Source organism: Numida meleagris, chromosome 1, assembly GCF_002078875.1.
Source record: "Numida meleagris isolate 19003 breed g44 Domestic line chromosome 1, NumMel1.0, whole genome shotgun sequence".
Classification (NCBI taxonomy): Eukaryota; Metazoa; Chordata; class Aves; order Galliformes; family Numididae; genus Numida; species Numida meleagris.
The window spans coordinates 178,152,415-178,174,269 of NC_034409.1; the positions used below are offsets into that span (position 1 = coordinate 178,152,415).

A 21,855-nucleotide genomic window follows, 5' to 3' on the forward strand; every position below is an offset into this window, starting at 1 on the left:
TACAAAAAGACCTCTCAGCTACATCTCTAATGTGGCTTTGAAACCATTAGAACAAGGACTGAAGGAAAGGGTTCACGAAGACAGAAGGAATGGTGCAAACAGGGAGCCCACAAGCTTACTTCCATGTTCCATGTAATGTAAACCTTGCTAATTTGGAGCTGAATGATGACAGAACACTGTTGCTTTATGTTATCCTTGTATACCCTGAGGAGAACCGCAGTCTCAAAGTTCTTTGTTATCTTTCTGTATGTAAGATCTACCTTCACACAATACCTCATTTATTGTCATTGCCTGGCAAGACCTTGCATGCAAATGACAGGGTTAAGATAAACAGATAAGAGATCATTATAAACAGTTGTGTGTCACATGGTGGTTTGCACCCACAGTGGTTTTCACGGACCCAAATGAAAAGGTTTAAAACTGGTTTAATTACGCTGGTAGGACTGCTCTGTGCTGATAGGGCACCAGTCAGGCCTTGGTTTCTGTGCTTTGGCATAGCCAAGGGGCTCTTCATGCTCATGATGTAATAGGTATTGTGCAACGTATAGGTGTGTTCACACCATTATCCACTGATCGGACTAGTGAGTCAATACAACACAACAAAACAAAATCAAAGAGTCAGATTCTGTTCTCACTGACACTTACATAATTGAAAATGATGTAATTTAGGATTCATGCTGCTGTCTGGAAAAAACAAAAGCCCAACAAACTGTGCTTAAAAGCCAAGAGTAGTCTGATCTTATGAGAAATATTATTTAACTTTAGAGCAATAATAAGCGAGAAGGAGAGCAATGCTATCAGGTGCTGTCTCATCGCTACAGAAGCTAGCTGGTTAGACGTGCAGTCTTAAGGACAGTTAATTCTATCTTCATCTCTGTAACACAAAAAGCACGGTCTCTTGATTTGTTTTTTTTTCTAAAACAGTAATTTGAAGTTAGCATTAAAGGATTTGTAGCAGGTACTAGTAGTGCTTGTTTAAATACCTAAATATCTTGACTTGCATTTCCACTCCGCTGTTTAGATTTTCAGTTTCTTAAGTTACAAGGTGGCCCACACGAGCTCTCAGATTCCATACCATAACAGAACAGCATCTCCTGTTCCCTTTCCTCTAAGAGTAGCATCCTGTAAGACTCCACATGAGGACCAAAGGTGGCACCGGTGAGTCCACCTCTTCTCTGAGGAAGAATTTTTCCCAATGTACACAAACTCTACACAGTAGGTTTGCTGCTCTTCCTTTGTATTTTCCTGCTTCATTATGATGTGAAACATAATTACAATTTCCATGACAGCAGCTGACTAAAGAAGCACTGCCTGCCCGAAAAAGCACAGCTCAGCTGCTTTGTAGTGGGCTCTGCTGCTTAGGAGCACGTATGACAGTGGAATCCAGTTTTGCTCTCTATTGTATTTGCAGTACTTTTCTTCTTCAGAACACATTTCCTCAGAGCACAGCACAGGGGTTCCCCAAGGTGGATTGCTATGTCAGCGCACAAACTTCATACTGAAAGCTGAAAAAGTTGCTACAAATTGATTCTTTTTTGTAGCACTGACCGCTGCCAGGATTTTGTGTCTTAACCTGTTCCAAAAATGCTTCCTGCTGCTCGCAGTTCACGTGGGCAATGTGGCTCGGGGCTGTTTTGCTGCACTCAGTGTCACTGTGGGGAAGAGGAAGCCTAAGGACAGCGACTGTCTGAAGGATTAGCTCGCAGCCCGGGAGAGCTGTGCAATTCATCTTGGATCTGGTTCTAACTAAAGTCAGTGTCTGCACTGCTAAATAAAAGAAGGAGGATGAGAAGCATGACACTTGTTAAGCAAGCGAGATCCCTGATTCTCCAAAGTGCTTCAAAACTGGCTAATTTCCATGCTTTCTGGCATCACCACCTTGCTCTCCCCGAGCAATACTCTGCTTTAGTTTGGAAGATTGTTCATTCCAAGAACAGCGTCCAAAATGGTGGCAGGTAGCGCTGCAGGAGGTTTGGTTCCTCCCAAGCCCACGCTGTCCCAACACGCTTCACATCCTCAAACAGCCCCAGATAACCTTGTGTTACATCCTGTTTGTGCAACACAGTATTCACCATCATTCTAAAGCAGCAACTGCAGGCTGTTCTGCAACAGAGAGTTATTTCAGAAATGGACCAAAAACCTTGTACAACGGGCCTAAGGCAATACATGCACATGGTACCCAGGAGGGAGCCAGACAGGGACCCATCCTTGGTCTGAATGTCTGCTAGACAAAAAGGAAATGCAGACCCACATGAAGGCAGGCAGAGCGAGAGATACTAATGAGGTGGCTAGATATTGCTTCATGTTTTTACGTCTGATTAGAGTAACTGACTTCGTTTTAAAATTTTAACTGTATAAACTGATGTTAATTCCACATTAAAGATCTGTATGTTGTAAGAGTTATTTCAGATATCTTGGCAAACTTCATGGAATGACAATTTTAAAAGAGGAGTACTAGTTCAGTCCTGCAGTGCCAAATGCCTGAACACAGCTCAGGAGCGCTGTAAGGGCCTCTCCTCCCTGAAAGCACTTGATTTGGGAATTTCCCATGGGAAGTACTTACACAAGTGAAGACTCTCCCGTTGACGAGTGCTCCTAGAACCCCCATGGCATGTCGGAGGCTGGAGGCAGCCTGAGACTCGAGTGCTGAATCTACAGCTCTCTGCCAATGATAAAACTTCCTGGTGAATTCCCTCACAGAACAGAACAGCAGAGGTGGAAGATCTGTGGAGGAGCGTGCATGCTGCAAGCACAGCCATTGCACGGCTATGTATGTGCATTCACATTGTCCTCTGATTGGGTGTATGCACATTTAGTTATGATTGGGCCAAAATCCAACAGCAAATTATTCAAAGGTAAGCTTACAGGTATAATGACTGAAAGATTTCTGGAAATTTCAGCTAAGTTATGAGAGATGAAGCACAACTGCCTAATCTTTTATTTTCATATAGCCTGCAGTCTGTACAGAGCACTTCTGGATAAAGGTTCCAAAGCTATCATTGTGTAGTAGCCCCAGAGACCTGAGAAAGCCCTACAAATATATTCCTTGTCTTCTATAAGTGAAAATCCATCTCTGTGGAAAACTGATGAATGCTACCACAGATAGAGGTAGTTTTGGGACACAATAAGAAGAGGCAAAGCTGTTCTTATGGAAGCCTTAACACCTTTGGGGAGAACCTAAAAGATCCTTGCCCAGGTGAAAAACAAAATCCCATAAAATCATTAATCTTCTCTCCCTTTATCGAGGTTACATGCTATGAACAATGTTATCGTCATTAAAACAAACTGGGAATCCTAACTCTATGGGCTCATACGAGGGACTGGTGAGAAATGAAAAGAGTAAAATCTCTTAGTTAATTTTTTAATGTTTTTTTTTAAATATATAAATACTGAAAGTAGGTACCTTAGTAATACAAATACACTTATGTAATGGACATGGGAAAATCAGGTGACCTTCCACTGTGCAATGATGCACCAAAATCATAATGGTGCGGTTTTCACACACCTCAGGGAGTGGCCATTTTGGCACTTCAGGCATTGACATCTCACACAGAATCACAGAACTTTTCCAAATACTAAGAAATTAATCTCGCCTGAAAGAGAAATCTATTCCACCATGTTGCTGAGAGCATCACAGGCAGAAGAACGTTTTATGTTCAATAGCTGTCCAGCTTTCCATAAAACAAGTTCCATCTGTGATGCAGAAACACAACTACACTTTGGGAAATAGCTTCACTCCTTTGACGCCACTTATTTCATTTCCAGAGCAATTTCATTTCCAGAGCACACAATTTCCAATCCTTAAGCTCAGTTTTCTCTGCTTTTGGGAAAGGAAATATTGAAGGGTAGAGCAGGAATTTAAAACAGGGGCTTTGTGTGAACAAATGAAGAGACTGAAAAATTTCTACAAGCCAAATATTTTCCTGCACTTGTCTGTAGAACAGTACTTTGGGAGAAGAGAGTCGGCTTCTCAATAAGTAGCATTCAGGATACATGGTTCAGAGGGACAGTCAGACTGCATACGGCCCATCACTGGGGACTGGAAAACCTTCTTCTGCAGCTCTTAGAAAAGCACAAAGCCTCTCCCTCTACCCCTTCCTTCTCCCAAAGGAATGTGGTCAGCATAATATTAGCTCCTTTTTATTCACACACACACAAAATTATGCAAAGAAAAGCCTCAAACACCTGCCTGTCTGTGAAGAACACAGTCAAATTCTGAAAGTTAACAGTGTAGAAGCAGTCAGGCACCACTGAGCATCCAACCATAACATGGCTTCAGCCTAGAAGTGGCAGGGAAGGCAGTGCATCATCATCAGGGAGTCCTTACAAGAGCAGAAGACTTCTTCACAGCTCAATCCAAACAGATAAGCTGATTCAAAAGGGGGATCTTTTATAGCTATTTGCATTTCCTTATTCCCTGAAAATACGAAGCCTAACATTTTAGCGTGCTCAAGAAGTAGTAGTAATGAATGTATTTTATACATTCAGAACTTCATAGTAACAGACAGTAGTGACCTAACTAACTCACAGTTTCTGGGAAAATTACTTTCAGTTGTTTTTATCTGTAAGAACAAGCGATATTTCCAGATCTGCACTCACGCAGATGGACATCCTGGTTTTCTCTAAATAGGATGCAGCTCCCCAGGTGACCAGTTTGACTTGATTCCTATTCATGGGACACTGACGATGGAAAAATTCATTCAGGTTCTGTCTTCTGAACTGGGTTACCTGCTGATACCCACACTGCTACACTGCGCACTCCTGAGGACATTTGTCCAACAGAAGTTACATCAGAAATAGTTAATTTTAAACAGACATCGCTGTCTTCAACAAATCAAACTCTGTTAAAAACTCTTCACCTGTGTATCAGCTCACTGCTCATTTTTCTCAGAAAGGATCTTTTCCAAATGTGTTTTAAATTACTAAGACAATTTCCAGGAAGAAAATAATACTAAAAATGCAACATAACTTGTCCTCCTGTGTCTGCAGCTTAATAGTAAATATATGAGACTCTCAACTGCTAGGTCACCGTATCTTCAGAAGTAGCATTTCTGCTATAACCATTGTTCAGAATTAAAGAGCATTTTCATCCAGGTTTCTATTTTTCTACTCTTATACATGGAAACTGTATATCTATAGACAATACAGTTTTGGAAACTATTCACTAATTTTGATGTTTAAAAATTAAGGAATTACTGGAACAAAAAATAATTAGAAAGCACCATCTTTGCTGGTTACTATTTGGATGCATGAGGCTTTGCACAGGTAACACAATAACCTAGACACTAAACAGCAAGCTAACAACATAGCAGAGGAATAGATGTATTATTTCCTCTGAAGTTAGACATTCCTTAGACAGTTGTATTAATATGAACGGTTTCAGTGTTTGTTTCAAATAACGAGGCTAAATCGCAGCCCAGCAAGATGAAAGTATTCCTTTTCAAGTGGAGCATCTGTAACTCATGAAGGAAGGACAGGATCTGCCAAACACATTCATTTCTATGATCAGTGAGAGCTCTAATATTAAAAAATAAAAAAGCCTAAAGAACGTCTGCTATTAGAAGCATGCGAAAGAAACTTGAGGAAGCACAACTGGATTTTCTTTAATCTGTGCTTAACAGTACAAGCTGTTCAAGCGTTTGTTGTTCAGGCCTTTCCTAAGTTCCATTTCCAAAGAGCAAACAGCAATATTCCAGCATGGGAGCTATTGCTCCCCAGAGAAAAGCCACAACGCACTTTTGGTTCCAAGGATCAACAGAACTTTATGTCAGCATCATGAAAGCAAAAGATTCTTCTCATTATGTTGGTATTAGCATATATAACAAAGATCCCGCGTCAAAGCTGTGAGAAAATAGAATTCAATGAAATGTAGATTAGACCAGAAATTCTTTGCTTATGCTGCTGTAAAAATGCATAAAGTGTAATGTAGGATAACGTGAGAGTACACCAAATTTTGTTCGTAATTTTAAATATAGAGATGATTCAGAAAGATTTATTAGATACACCAGTGAGAGTGCTATTTGACGAGATTCTTCTGTTATCGGTACTCACTAATGAAAATTTCTATTTCTTTTCATTTCGGAAGAAGCAATGTCTTTTGTAAAAATGAGTACAATTACTATTGTTTTTTGTACTTAAAACACAACTTCAATGTTTCTGAAGGTACTCGTGAAACAGAATGATTGGCTCAGAGGCATTTCTTGTATACCACTGTAGAGTCAGTCTGTTTTACCACAGAAGTTAGTTACAAAAACAAAATATATATATATATATTTTACAGCATTTTAGTAATGCTATAGCAAAATAGAAAATGTAAGTGATTTATAAAAATAAAATACTAGCACAATTTCCCCAGGAAAAAAAAAAAGCAGTAATATTACACTTGGCTCAAAGGTCATACCCCATTTAACTAAGCTAAAAAAAAATATCCAGAATTTCCAGCTCATTAAACAGGAAGTTCTCTTGTTTTCTGTTGCACTTCAGCCAACTATCACTGTGGCACTATCTTTAATGTAAATGTCTCCTTTCCCTCACCCCTAAAATGCACTCCAGACACTTATTTCACCATGCCTGCTTTTCAGATTGTCCATTCTCCACAGCTGTGTTACAATACTGAATTACTATCTGCAAGACTTGATATTTAGCAGTTAGACAAGTGATGATTATCAGGCTTTAAGAACATTATGTATGAGCAAAGTCCCTGCAAGCCACAGAGAACAGCAAAGCACTGCTTGCTTTTACGCTGTATTGTGAACTTAAGTGAAGGAAGAAAATAATGTTTCCTTGGCAACAAATTAATGAAAAAACAAACCACCCAAAAACATAATACCTATACATATCAGCATTTACAGTTGACCTGATCCAGTGTTTAATACGGAAATACAAATTTGAAATGCTAAGACATTTGCTGCTGAAAAATCATTTCTTCCCCAAACTTACTGGATCCTTCCAAGTCACACCCAGGGTTTCCAGCCAGGAAAGAGCTGGCTCAGGTTTTTAGGGTCCATGGCCTGCTGTATCAGCAGGTTCACCTGCCCTCCCACGCTGAGCACTGTTCCCTCCTCAACGCCTTTCAGCTTCTCCTGAAGTCTCATCAGAACGCGCTCAGCCACCTTGTTAAAGCTCTTGTCATCACTGCTGGCAGAAAAAAGAAAAACAGCAGCACTAGATGTGGATCCTGAACACAGTGAGCAATGTTTACACACAAAACTGTAAAGCACAGCAACAGTGCAGCTGGCAGATGAATAACAAAAGTAAATCCGGCACCTGGCTTTCCTTTTACATGCTCGTGGATCAGCACTGAGCGTAGAGCTCATGTCAGCCTCATCCTCTGGTCTCTGCTGCAGATATAAAGCCTTCAAGGGGTTCATGGTCCAGTCAAAAAGGGGATCATAGAGCAGAACCTACATCGTAAACAAGCATCCATTTAATTTCAACTGTTAATTACAGCTAGTTCAGTGCCTTAAAAGGAAAGGAAACATTCAGCTGATGCTCATGCTGACTATAATTTCCTTAATATTATGACTTTTTTGGGGGAGCGGAAAAATTGCTTAGCAAACAATACAACAATAAAACCACAGCTGATCATGCCAAGTGTCTGTGTTCTTCATACTTGACTCAGTTTTGACATTCGGTCCCATCGCAGCAATGAAGAGGTCTTTTTTTTTCCATATATTTCTAGACACTAAATATCATTATTAATTTTTGATGCGCAGTATAGACTGCTTAAGAGTTTAATTCTCTTCTTTGTGACTTACACAAAAAGTATTTACTTCAGTTGGCACCACTCATGCAAAGAACACGGCTCTGAGGCTAAAAGACACTCACAGGTATTTTATATACCAAAGAGGGAAATCTGTATGTCTGAAACAAATAGAACCCAGAGAAAATGCAAACTGGGCTTGATTTTACTGAATTAACAAATCTGATCAACTATACTAAATGAAAATTCAAGAAAGCAAACAAAAAACATGTAAGTATTTGGTATAGTAACCTGTTCAAAGACCAGAAATTGAAGATACTGTGGCTATTGAAAAGAATGAAAAAACAGTTACCTCCACAATAGTCAGCAAAGCTTCCTGAGAATTTCTCATGACAGCCATTGTTTTCTCACAGCATCTAGAAAACATTTTACTGTATCATTGTAACAGTTACATGAATAACACCGTGTGATTTAGAGAAATGCACTTAGTTTTCTGTTGATAATGTCCAAATCTAAGTCTCCCCTCAAGCACTGGGACTATTTGACATAAAACAACCATAGTGCCAGAAGTACTCTGCTGCCTCCTTGCCCCCACCCAATGATGCAATACTGGACCGCTTACCTCCTGAAGACTCCTTCTACTCCAGTAATGCCCATTCCATCCACAATGTCCCTGGTTAATCTAAATGGAACAGTCTCTGGTGTGGGAAGGATTTTACCTTGCTCAAAAGCAACTCCTAAATTAAAGATTAAATACACGTAAAAAAAAAAATTAAAAAAAGATAAACGAGGATTCTCTTATCTCTCCCAGATCTTACCCAGATCTATATGCACCAGTTCTGCAGTTTGCTCATCTATCAGGATATTCTGAACATGCCTGTCTCCAAGTCCAAGGATGTAGCCGACTGAAAGACAAGGGTAAGTCTTGAAACCGTAAGTACATGCCGTAAAAACCAGGGAAAACTTTGCAAAAAACTATTAGAATCACTTTAACACATGTAAACATATTAGTACGCTGAAGAGCAAATGCCACTTCACTAATTTCCTATAAAATTTGGTCATTTGAATTCTGCTAAACTGTGGATTTACTTAATTTTTCAGCAAAAAAGGGAGTGTACTGTAGAATCATAGAATGCCTTCGGTTGGAAGGGATCATCTAGGTGTAATCCCCTGCTGTGGGCAGGTTTGCCAACCAATAAATCAGGCACCAGCTGAGGCTGCCCAGGGCCCCATCCAACCTGTGCCAGTCCCTCACTGCCCTCTCAGTGAAAAATGTTCCCCTGGCATCTAATCTAAATCTCCCTTAAGTGTATAAGTAATTTTCTAAAACAGAGTATACTGCAACGTATACAATACGCTAACAAATATCTTCCAGAGACTCAATACAGAACTGAGTCATCCAGAAGTAATCCAGAACCTCTGTACATACACTTCCTTACTGAGACCGAAAAATCAAAGAAAAATGCCAAATTTAAATAATCATTTCAGTCACACCAAATGACACCAGTACAAGGAAAGTAAAATTAAAAGATTTGAGGGTAGAGATGAAATGAAAAAAACTCTTAAAGCACAACAATAGAATTGGTAAGTTTAAAAACCACCTGAACCTAACCTAAACACACAAATACTCTATGAAACAAAGAAAGAAAGAGGGAAGGGGGGGAAGAATCAGCAGTTTTAGTTACAAAAACAGTGCTGGTGCTCTTGCTGGCATTTTTTGCCCCCTTCCAACTCCTCTTTTCTGACAGCTGACAAAAACAGAAAAGCCATTACCTCCAAATTGTTAAAACCTCTTCTTTACATAGTTCAGAAAGCCATGTTAATAGTTCAGTGTGATACCTATAGAAGACGTAGCCACACTGCGAGTGTACGCCAACCGCTTTTCAAACCACACAGCTGGATCCCGGAATTTTTCCATGCAGAAATAACGAAACACAGGTTGAAAATTGTCACACAGCTCCATGAAGATGTTGTATTTCTCTTCAGAATGTTTCTTTTGTGCATCCTTTAAACACACAAAAAATGTTCTCCGCATGATTGGTTGCTTTGGAAGGAAATATGTTCCTCTTTTTTATCCTTTTCCCCACCCTTCAAATGCTGTTCCCATTCCCTTCCCTGAGCTATGAATGAATGTCCTTTAACAGCAAGCATTAATACACCCAGCATTCTGCTTTACTGAGCAATTCTATTTTCAGACACAACTCATGAGGTACATGTGAAAAACATACTCCCATCTCTTTGGTTCAGCAGCTGTGTGTATTTTGTATACACGTACAGGTAAACATGTATTGCTGGATTTCCCCTCGCATTCTTCTCTGTGGTTTTATGTAATTGTGAGAAAGTTACTCTCATTCACCCACTTGCAAAAGCTGTGCCAAGCTAAAATTAAATACACCTTTGGTCTGGTAATACCATACAGATATGAAAGGATATAAGATCTTGCACAGTCATGGCTTTGTAAAGTAACATGTGAAACAGCAATGACAACGCTGAGTCTACCTACTGTCCTTTACACACGGCAGTGGGTATCAGAGCGGCACCTGACTTGAAGTGGAGATGTACATCATCCAAAAATGTGGTGACTGCAGCGTGTGATGTGAGCTGACAGATTTGCCAACTACCCCTAAATGGGGTGGAGCTGCTTATCCATCACATACACAACTGTTCCTCTTGTTGTTTTTGGCCTTGTACTTTTGCAAAAGTTTGCAGAACTAAACGGAACCAGGTGAACCCATCTAGCAGCTTCCTATCAGCAGAACAAAGACCCACTCTCTGCTTGTATCTAAGGAACCAAGGATTTTTCTGCCACTTTACATAAAGTTACCCTTCTTATGGCTTAGCTCCCTGAACTGACTCATCTGTGAGGTGAGACACAGGGGTGGGGAGCACGTGGCTATCAGGGCACAGGAGGAGCCAGACCCCTTCATGCTGTCTTATGGCAATTAAGACAGTAATTCATCTTAGTTGCATTCTCAAATCATATTCTTATACTCAGGTATTTTGCTTTATTCCTAAAAATAAAATTATTTTATTCTTAATGCAGTGAGAAACATGATGACTATAAGCTAATTTAAGGTAACGTTATATTCAATCTCTTGGGTCACTGCAATGATTATTTTGAAATTCCAACATATTTACATTCTAGAAAACATTTAACAGACTTCTTGGAGATTCAGCTGTATTCATTTGTTTCCTACAGCAGGAATTCATTCAGCAATTTTGATTTCGTAATAATTCCTCCCAAGCTGCATTCAGAACAGTCTGTAGATCTATTTGAACCGTACCGCAGGTCATATTCAGTATTACATATCAAAAACATAAAGGAACCCTCTCTGCGTGGCAGAATATTTTTCTTTAGTTACTTTGACTCACCATCATTATCTTCTGGCACTGGAAACTGGAGTAATCGTGAGGCCTGTATCTCCTGTGGGCTCCCTTGTCAGCATTCACAAGGAACTCCCCAATGGGCGTCGTTCCTGAGCACCACTCGAGCACACCGCTCTTCTGAGAAAGGGGAACTACCTGCACAAACAAAACCAGCACTGCATGGGGGAGAGTTACACACGCACACCCCCCCCCTGCCACTACAACTATACATCCTGCACAGCATGGGTGGATGGATGTTTGCATTTGTTTAAAGAGACACAAGACCAAACCGTACAGCTGCCCACAACATATGGTCTTAATACGTATGTAAACACACATAAAATGAACACAGCGTTTTTTCTAGCAAATACTTGCACATTTTTTTCCTTAGCCCAGAGAACCCTCCACTACATACTTCAGAACAACTTAATTATTCTGCCCAGTTTCCATGTCTGGACCAGTGTTCTAGAAGACGGAATGGGCCTTGAGAACAAACAGTCTCCTGGCCTCAGAGAAACAGCTCCAAACTGTTCCCCTCAATTTTCTTTTCTTATGGAAGTCTCTTTTTCTCATAACACAATCCCCTCTTTCTTCCTCTCCATTCCTGTTCATTTTTAAACACGTAAAACCAGGCATCTTTATTTAAAATTATTTTAAAAATGTGACTCAAACTCCACCTGTGAACTCTTGGACTACGCTAGCACTTCAGATACGTTCCCCTAGAGATTCTGGAATGCACAGTTCTCACTTGTCAAAGACAAGAACTTAAACTTTCAGAGTACGCAGGGTTCACCTCCACAGCTACTGCTATAATCCCTAACACATAAAAAAGGAAAAGGAGGAAAAGTTTCTGTTGAAATGCTCTTTCTCCATTTCTAATTAGAATTTACTGCTGTATTCTCAATTCCAACAGAAATAGATCTGCAATTCAAAGCCTGCAGAAACAGACTCCAGACAGAACTTCTGAATTCTACTGCAAGGAATGACTAAAGGCATGACTAAAATTAATGAGAATTCATGAACAAACATATGCTCAAGTTTAATTATGAGCAACTTACCATTCGAGGGCTGTGAATGACTTAACTTCAGTTATAAGTTCTTATATAGAAAGCTTTGAACAATATTTCCATCTATAAGGAGCAGAAGCTTTTTAAAGGTTGGAAAAAAATGATCTGTCATAATAAGTTTATTCCAAACTTTAAGGGACAGTGACCTACATAAATATAGTTTTACGTTTGGGTTAAAAAGAGAAGAGCGGGAAAATACGTTTCATCAAGTATGGGCAGTATTGTTTCCTCTGCTGTGCAGGGTTACCTTGTATCTTCGGATGGTTAATTTTCTCTTCCGTGTTTCAGTGTTTTGCTGGAGCAAGGTATTACACATCTGGAAAACCTGCTGCATAACAGCGTCTTGTCTCAGATCGTTACGGCCCTTTAGCATAAATAGAACGAACAGTTAAAGAGCACTTTTTTCAGCATCCAACTTCTTGTTCTGCCACTTAGAATCATCATTAACTGGACTAGCCACTTTCTTTTCACACATGCTATTCAATTAAGGTTTCAAACAACCTATGTACCTTAAGGTACCCTTTTTTTCACAAAAGGCGCTTTGTTCTCAGTATGTAGCAATCCAACATCCAGCTGGAGCAGTATCAGTTGGTATTGCCATTCTGAGCAGACAGAGCATGCCTAGAGACTCCCGTTTCCCTTTAGAACTTTTATAATCATCCGACTCTGAACCACCAATCAGAATTCTCACAGCACATCCTGAATGTTTACAAGGCATCAGGGCCAGGCAGAGTGAAACCAACTGAGTTCACTGAGAAACTGTTTAGATATTTAGGTGTCTCCACATGTTTTGCATTGTCTCTGAATTGTAATTACTGTTATATGAGTGAAAAAAAAAAGAAAAAGGGAGATGCAGTACACAAAACGTTGATCGTTTTTATTTGATGTACACTCCAGGTCAGTAGTTGAGACATGGCTGCACAAGTCAGCAGGCCTGGTAACAGTCAGGTAAGCTATTTTATACTACTGCATATTACATGCATTTTTAAAAGGTATTTACAAAAATATTGAACGTTACAAGATGTTTCTTTTTTTACTTTATTAAAGCATCATTGAACAGAGAAAACTGAACCCTGTAAAGTTAGCTTATGGTACACAAGTGATACTAGAGAAAAATGACGTGACGATTTAAGAATTGCCACTACAACAGACAGAACCTACCTTCACCAGCTGCCTCCTTTCTTTACCATCTGATCCTACACAATTTATTATTTTTGGCAGATTCAGACCTCCTGCTAAGTGAAATTCTGGCTTAAAAGACCTTACTGTCACCAAATTTTCATATCTTCCTGTAGGATCCACCTGAAATTACAAATCACTTTAATAGAAATAATACCTCCATTTGCCTCAGAGAAAATGTTAATGAGATGTATGCAAGCCACATTTTAAATATTAATGTAAGTGTTCTGTCATATCTGCAAGGATAATACCCTTAAAAGCTACAAGAACATGCTGAGCAAAGGCATGAGTGATTCCTCCCTGTTTGCCTCACTGGCAGAGGGGACCTGGTGCTGTACACTTCCCAACAAACAGTGACACAACTTCAGCCTATGCCAACCAGTGTTCTCCCAGAAAATATTCACGTGTGGTTGGAGGACATTAAGCTTACACTGGGCCGCAAATGGACCCCATCTATGATTCTAAAACTGTCCACACCTGTATGATCTGTATCTTCAACCACCCTGCATATCCTCGTGCCACAAAGCAACCCTACTCAGTTAGCTGTAAGGAAGTAGCACTCAAGTTGTTCACATTACGGATCTCCTATTTTTTCAAATCATTTGAACAGGGGAAGAATAAAAACAAAGAAAATAACAATTGCACCTTACAGATGAGCAACACCTGGGACCAAGAGGGCTCTACAAACAAGTGCTATTTAGCGTGAGCGGCAGCTTCGGGCCTCTGAAGTCAAACAGCCTAAAACAGTTCCCTGGCCTGTCTGCTCAGCTGTACAGACACAGCCAGGGGAACTTCAACGCAGGGAAGTCCAGTTTCAAAATTTAAATTTTAGATGGCTGGCTCAAAAATTACATACTCCTGAAACCACTAGGTTTCCTAGGTAGAGGAAATATCCTCAGGTGCCCAAGGATGTGGACATAAGTGCCAATATATCCACCAATTTATGCTAATTGGAATGGATAGTTCACCACTACTGTATGCTAAAGCATATGAGCTAGCCCATTAGGAACAGTAGAAGAGGCATACCTATTAAACCTTACCGCTTTCCGGACATTGAATGCTCCCCTAAAACTCTGAGCTAGCATCTACAAAACAAGAGATTCAGATTCCCAGATCTTCTGTGTGGTTTAGGGATCTCATCACCTCTTTTGATGATGAAAGACTAACCAGTGCGAACAGTGGCAAAATCACCTTCATAAAAGAAGTCCCAAACTAGTAAAGCTAAGACTTTGGGTCAAAGTCTACTAAAGCCTTCTAAAGACCTTCTAATGAGAAGGATCTCAGCTGGCATCCCCCACCTCACAGGGAAGTACCCCAGATAAGCTGACCTGTAAAGAACTCCAGAATTTAATGAAGAGATATATGGTCTGTCTTAAAAACTTGAAGGTAATCCAAAGATGTAATATTATAATGTACAATTATTTCAATTTCAGCCACCTTAATTTCCATGGTAGGAACAACAACATCCTCCAGGTTCTTCAGTTTAGTAATTGGCTGGTCATCTGGAATACTTATTCCTCCTGTAATTAAATAGAATTCATACCTTTACATTTAGAACTATAAACATACACTTAAGTTCACAAAACACAGCTTACACTGCGTTTGGGACCCAACATCCCACTGCATACTTCTGTTCTGAGCTGATGAAGATGACCACAGGACAACTGGAGTTTTCTGGAGTTTCATACTCAAAAAGTCCAAATCTTACAGCGCAAACAACGCCTACAACTTTTAATTCAAGCTAAATTCTACGTGTATCAAAAGCAGGGCACAATGTTAGCACACTATCTCCTTTAACAAAATATCAGTATTTAGCTTTTTTCATTGAAGAATGTGTGTAATGTGTATCTTCACTATTAAAAATGAAAATCATTAAATCATTTTTTCAGGAGTTACCTCTTTTAGTTTTCCATGGAGTAGCGTCTACATTTGCTAATGTGATGTAAGCATCACAAAGTGCTTCTATATCTCTAACCATGGGAGCTCTCCTTTTTCTTATGATGTTGATTATATTTCCAGCAGCCTCCATTCTGTCCTTAAAAATAAAAATATAAAAATATAAAAATCAGATATTGCAAATGACACTTTGTTCAATTAAAGATGCACAATAGCATGCAGCTACTTAAGTACAGTTGAGATCAATTGTATGAAAACAGAAAATTGCAGTAACTGACAGCTCTTTTGAGATTAGCTTTTTATCTCTCAGATAAAGAGGAAAATCGAATATTATTGAGGGTAGAAAGGGAGCAAATCTGCCCAGTCAAACTGCAAGAAAACTGCAAAAATTCTTCCGAAAAAAGGGACAGGTGGTTTCGGATGTTCTCTCATTATCTTCCTGCTTCCAGTGCTTCCTCCCAAATGAAGTAGAAGCCTGAATGCAATGGAAGCAACCTGACCACATGTCCCTTCTGTACCTAAAGCTGTCAGACTTAGTTCAGTTTAGAATAAGCCAACTCCTAAGGGTGGGATAACGTAAGAAATAGAAATCTGAGAGGAAGGCAAAAAAAGCCACATACAAGTGTGGTGCGAATTTGTATCAGGTGAGGGGTAAGAGGGTAATGACAAACAATCATGCCAGATTATAGTGAAGAGGGAGAGAAGGGGCATTAATCCAGACGTGTTGATTCCATGGGCACGAACCAACAAAAATTAAACAGTCACAAAATAAGTACAAAGCTGCAGTTCAGTATTACATATCATCATGGCTGTCAACATTAATGTCACATAAAGGAACAAAAGTACGCTACATAAGGCTAAACACTCTGAACAGACGTTATCATTTCAAGCAGAAAGATACTCCATTTGGTATCTACTTTCAGCAACAGACGTACTCAAGTCCCTACTTAAAGAATAACAAATAAAGGACATTTATCACAAATTCTATGCAATAACACGGGTATTTGTTGCAGGAAATGTTAACCTTGCTTTGTTTAGCCTCGGTAATAACCTATTTCAAAAGTAATTATCAATTCATGTACAAAGGAAGTTTTTTTGTCATAAAAATATACTTCTTTCCTCGCAATTTTTCTTAACAAAAGTCAGCTGCTGAGCTCTACAATAAAATCTCCCTTAAGACAAATAACAGAGATAGAATATTTATTTATTACAAGACTGACTGATAGAATTTTTCATAGTTACCACATCAAGCTGTGAAATTTCTTTTGGTGCGTTTTTAATTAACTTATTTGTTCTTTTTGCATCTGTTTTTGTCAGGAGTTCATCTTTGTTAGCATTTGCCAAAGCCAATATTATAAACAAAGTGTGATGTGGGTGATCCAGTGAAATCCTAGACATTAGCTGTCAGGGAAAACAAAAAGATTTCATTATTGAAAAGCGTACAGAAGAAAGAAAATGAATTAATTAGAAACAATGAATTAATTAGAAACACTAGTTTTTTGAGCTTCTACAACTCTTCATGGGAAAGAAAGAATAGGAATTACTTAGACATTACCTCCACAATTGTAATATATTCAAAATGCATTTCTGTATCTGCAGAAGACTATTTTTATACAACAACAAAACCAATGATGTAAGCAATGTAAAAATCCCCAATCTTTTCCCTCCTAGATCCCCCCATAATACTGAGTTTGCATCACTCATTTTAATAAGCACTTATCACGTCCATAACTCATTGGGCTACGACCGCACAAAGGAAGATGCATATTGTTTAGGAGAATGTACCACTATGCCAGTTAAAATATCTTCAGGTACAAAAACGATGAATTACATTATTCAGAACTTCATGAAATCCTAGACCACCCATCATCTTGGTTCCCATTCGAGCAGCCAGCTGGTACATCAGAGGCAAAAACTTGTAAGAAGGGATTTTCTCTGCATTTTTCTGTAGTGGAGAAAATTCAGTTAAAAAGTTGCATTAAACACCAAAAAGTAATGGAATCATAAAATACAAGGGAAGGGGGAGACATTTTGGTTTGGTTTGTTAAACAGAGTAATTATTGCTGTGTGATCAAATGGCAATCCAGTGAGTGTAACAGCACCTCAGTTCATATTCCTAGGCCTTGGTGACAAATAGAGTATTTGTTGTTCTATTAGAGCAGAGCTGAGACACACTAATTCAGAATACCCCCATACCTAGATTCTCTAATTAAAAAAACAAAAAAACAAAAAAACAATTTACAATCTAGCTTAAGACAATAAACAATTGTGTGTTAAAAATACAAGTAAAGGAAAACTTACTGTTCTCCAAAGTTAATTATAAGACAAAATGAAGCAACAAATTACGATCCCTGTTATAGATTCAGATCATTCATGTAAGAATGAAGAGATACCCTGCATCGCTGCAGAAATTATAGAACCAACTAGAGAATGACAACCTTAATAGTCCCTGGTTACTGTGTTTTACAGATAGCCTAAAAGAACATCTTTTCACCCAGAAGTATGTACGAGACATATCTCTAGAACAACATACTAATGGACATTGAAAAAGACACGGGTAGTATTCAAGATATGTAAAGAGCAACACTGGCAGCAGTGAAGGATCATGAAATATGTTTCATCTTACAGACTTGCCAAATTAAAATGCTATATTAAGTTGAAATAAAATTAAAATGCAGTGAGAATGACAGCTGTCAGTGATAAGCAGCAAACTGATGAGCAGTAATGACTGGAAAAGGCAAGTTTTGATGGAAAAGTTAAGGAAATACAAAGAAAAGCATTCAGTACAGCACAATACATCTTCTAAAAACAGGAGCAGAAGATGGATTATTGAATGTAAAAGTGTAATGAGGAAAAACAGCAGGAGATGTACCTTCATCATTTCATTGACTCTATCAACTCCAGAATTTTCAAGCCATAGGGAACAGAGTCGGAAGATCCACATATCATGTTCCTCTCCACTTAGCAAACAGTTGATGTAGTTCTCCACTGCTTTACACAAGAAACGCTGACGATCCTCAGTTAGGGCATGTATGGCACATTCATCCAGCTCAAGCTCTCGCTGAACCTTCACTGTATATCTATGTGAACAAACATTATTTTTAAACAAGGAATTATTTCTCCGTGAACTGACTGGGCCGTCCCTAGTTCTGGTGCTTACCAATTTTATTTTTTTAATTTGTTTTGTATGTCAAAGCACAATTAAAAAAAACATCTGTGAAATGGAATTGTGGAAGCTATTCCTTTGGTGCATGTCCAAACAAACCCATCACTCCAAGTAAGTACTTAGTGTCCTTTTTCTTTCTAATGATTTAATCTCAATCTTGGTATAAATGTGAATATCCAGTACAGACCATTTATGTAGGAACATCGCTTTCCAACTACTGAAGTTCAGATTTTATTTTACCACTTGCTTGCAACTGCTCTCACTAATTCTTTTAACTGTTCTATATTAAGATGAATTCTAAACTTTCACCAGATGTTTGACGGAAAAAAATGTCACACTCACTTATTTTTACTCTGTAACATTTTCTCTATCAAACAGGGAATAAACATGAAAAGCTCCTTGGCTTAGTCTTGGCCCACACCAACTTGCACTTTCCTAGACAATGTCCTAGCACAGTTCAGTAACTATAGGTAATGAGGACTACAGATTCAGCCACTGCTGTAGAGATGTGAACCATGCTGTACCACTTGCCCAGATGGACAGAGAATTAGTAAAGATGAAACCTTTAATGGCTCTGTAGTAACCACCTCTCAGTTTGAATGCTCACCTGTTTGTCTCAACTCTACGCTCCCTCAGGAGGCCAACCTCCTCCTTGGCCTTCTTCAGTAATGCCTGCTTATTTTCAAACTCTGAGGATTTCATGTAGTTCTCAATTCGCTGGTACTGATTATCTGAGAAACGAGCCAAAGACAGGAAAGCCTTTGTTTTTCCTTTCTCCAGTTCATCACTGCTGTCTCCATGGTGCCTTGCAGCAATTTCCACAGCCTAAAAGAGAAGTTACAATAATGGTAAGGCTGATAATCAGATACACAGTTGAGTACTGCACAATACCTGATCAAACTATCATCACAGAATAGAAGGGACTCCTGGAGGTCATCCTGCACAAATCCTTCAAGCAGGGTTCAAGCAGGGCCACTTGCTTGTCTGAACTAACCATGTTAGTTAAGGATGCCTCTGATGGGATATATATAAATACAAAATAAAACCTATCAGGCTACTTCTGTAGTACAACCTACTTTTAGATTAACTAGACATGAAGTTTTACAACCTTGTATCAAAATACAAAAAAAATAGAAAATAGTCAAAAAGTGCCAAAAAGAGAAGGCGATTATTTGTGAAAATAACTGCTTCAAATTACCAGAGTGAAGAAACAATATAGAAAGTGAAAGAGAAAAGCAGCTAAAGCTACAGTTTTGCAGATTAGAAATAAAGAAATGTGGGGACACTAGACATATTAACGAAAACGTTTCTGCCATGGCTAAGATTTTTTAAAAATGTCAGTACTTTGAAGCATTAGTGCAAGATTTTCCAGCACCTGGGATGAAACTGCTACAGACACAATCCCCATACAGTAAGTATGACCAAGTCAATTACCTGTCTTGAAGGTGAGAAGATGGGAATGGGGTGGAAGGAAAAAGGCAAATATTATAAGTCATTATCACTTCAAAGCCAATATTAATAAATGTTTCACATTAAATTCTAAAAACCATATTGTGAATACTTTATATGATTACAGTGTTATAAAATGCTATGTGAAACTATAAGGTTTGTGGGTTTTTTTGTTTTTGTTTTTTTTTTTCTTTACTAAGAATCTGTATTTTTGATCCAGAAAAATAAAGGCTGAATTGTAAAATGTACTTGACATTTTAACAAAATATTTACAACAGCATTATCTCAAAGACTGAGCATTTCAAAGACTGAATGCACCTTCTCCAAGTATTTCTGCATGATGACGGTAGGGTTTTCCAAACGTGTTTCTGCTAGCCAGGTTCCACACAGCCTCAGACACTCTGTATACATTAATTTCAGGTGTGGATCATTCTCCACCTTTACGAAAGCAAATTTTAGGGAGATAAAAAAAAGAAAAAAAGAAAGCATCAAATGAAAAGAAACACTGACATATTAGGTAGGCAATTTATACTTTTCACTCCTCTAGACATAATTTAGTTTGTTAGGTCTGTTACATATAAAGCATCTACAGCGTCATTTACTCTCCACATACATAGTAGTCAATAACTTAAAATCACGTAAGGACAATACTCATTTTAAAACATTTGAAGTTTAAACAATGAAAAATAATAAAATAATAACAAAATTGAATAAAAATAAAATAAATTCAGAGTGTGTTTCCAGAACAGTTATTTCCAATATACCCTTTTAATTTGAATGACCACTGTGCACAACATAGGAAAGATCAGGTACTGCGCTATCTGCGATCGTTAAAATTTTTCAGGCAGACTTCTGTATGGAAACTTGGTTAAAAAGTGCTCTGAAAAGACAATGGAGTAGATTTCCAGTGGACTTGCCTGCAGATTGGAAACTCAGCTTTAATTCTACAGCAGGACAAGTTTCCAAAATAATCCTAGTATAGGGTACATAATAAAGACCTCCTGATCAAGGCGGCAACACTGACTGTAACAAGCTGATGAGTATCATAGGCTGTGAAAAGACAAAACCTCCTTATATGAATACGGTAAATATAATATTGGAAGGTGAAACTAGAACGTTCTTGGACGCCATTATCGACTGATCCATGAAGCAATCATGTAAGTCAAAGGAGAACAAGCAACTCCTGATATTGTCAGACAATACAAGACAATAAATAGAATGAAAGAAAAAACACAGATGAAACTACCAGCAAAAAAAATATTAAGTGATGCATGAAGGGAGGGGGGAGAGACTTCCTCTATACAGCAACAGATTGTAAGATAGTTACCCCTGTTTAGAAATGTAACTGTAAGACATTACCTCACTGTGGAGAACCGAGTCAGGGAACATATAATTATTGTTTTTTCAAGATCAGAGAATTGAATGAAGATGAGCGTTCAAAACGAACAAAACCAAGTTATATCCTCTTTAAACATTGAGAATTAAGCAGTAAAATTTTCTTGTCACAGAGTTTTCCTGGATATTAAAAACTTATACTAAAAAGTGACTGGACAAATTCATGGTACAGTAGACCATCAAAAGGAATAACAAATAAACTACGCCTGGTTTTGGATGTTCTTTTCTACAAATCAGACTGGAGGAGTACTCTGGCTATAGAGCTCAACTATTCTTTACAGGTTTTTATAAGAATTTCATCCTGAGATTCAGAGCCACTTGCTCAAGTTAAGTCTGATCTCACTATTTCCCGGTTTGAGGTAGGATTCCATTTTCAGAAGTACAACATAAAATTCACACACCAGGGTGCTTGTAAATGAGAGAGGATTCAAAGATCACAGAACGGCTTAGGTTGGAAGGGACCTTAAAGCCCAGTGAATCCCAATCCCCTGCCTTGGGCAGGGCTGCCCCCCACCAGATCAGGCTGCCTGGGGCCCCATCCAACCTGGCACTGAGTGCCTACAGGGATGGGGCACCCACAGCTCTCTGGGCAGCGTGTGCCTGTGCCTCACCACTCTGAGCAAAGAATACCTTCC

The 21,855-nt window shown here is 38.7% G+C and overlaps 1 protein-coding gene across 1 annotated transcript in view; it reads right to left on the bottom strand.

Annotated features, from left to right (window-relative positions):
- LOC110389599 (serine-protein kinase ATM-like) overlaps nucleotides 4,374–21,855 on the bottom strand; it is a gene marked incomplete in the record, with an annotated part of 46,046 nt that continues 28,564 nt past the window's right edge. Inside the window, 16 exon segments of the mRNA XM_021380305.1 lie at nucleotides 4,374–7,137; nucleotides 7,267–7,403; nucleotides 8,055–8,118; nucleotides 8,325–8,439; nucleotides 8,521–8,607; nucleotides 9,542–9,707; nucleotides 11,075–11,224; nucleotides 12,383–12,499; nucleotides 13,297–13,437; nucleotides 14,752–14,834; nucleotides 15,211–15,349; nucleotides 16,453–16,611; nucleotides 17,042–17,155; nucleotides 18,083–18,290; nucleotides 18,984–19,201; nucleotides 20,144–20,263. Coding sequence (XP_021235980.1) covers nucleotides 6,954–7,137; nucleotides 7,267–7,403; nucleotides 8,055–8,118; nucleotides 8,325–8,439; nucleotides 8,521–8,607; nucleotides 9,542–9,707; nucleotides 11,075–11,224; nucleotides 12,383–12,499; nucleotides 13,297–13,437; nucleotides 14,752–14,834; nucleotides 15,211–15,349; nucleotides 16,453–16,611; nucleotides 17,042–17,155; nucleotides 18,083–18,290; nucleotides 18,984–19,201; nucleotides 20,144–20,263 — 2,202 coding nt within the window.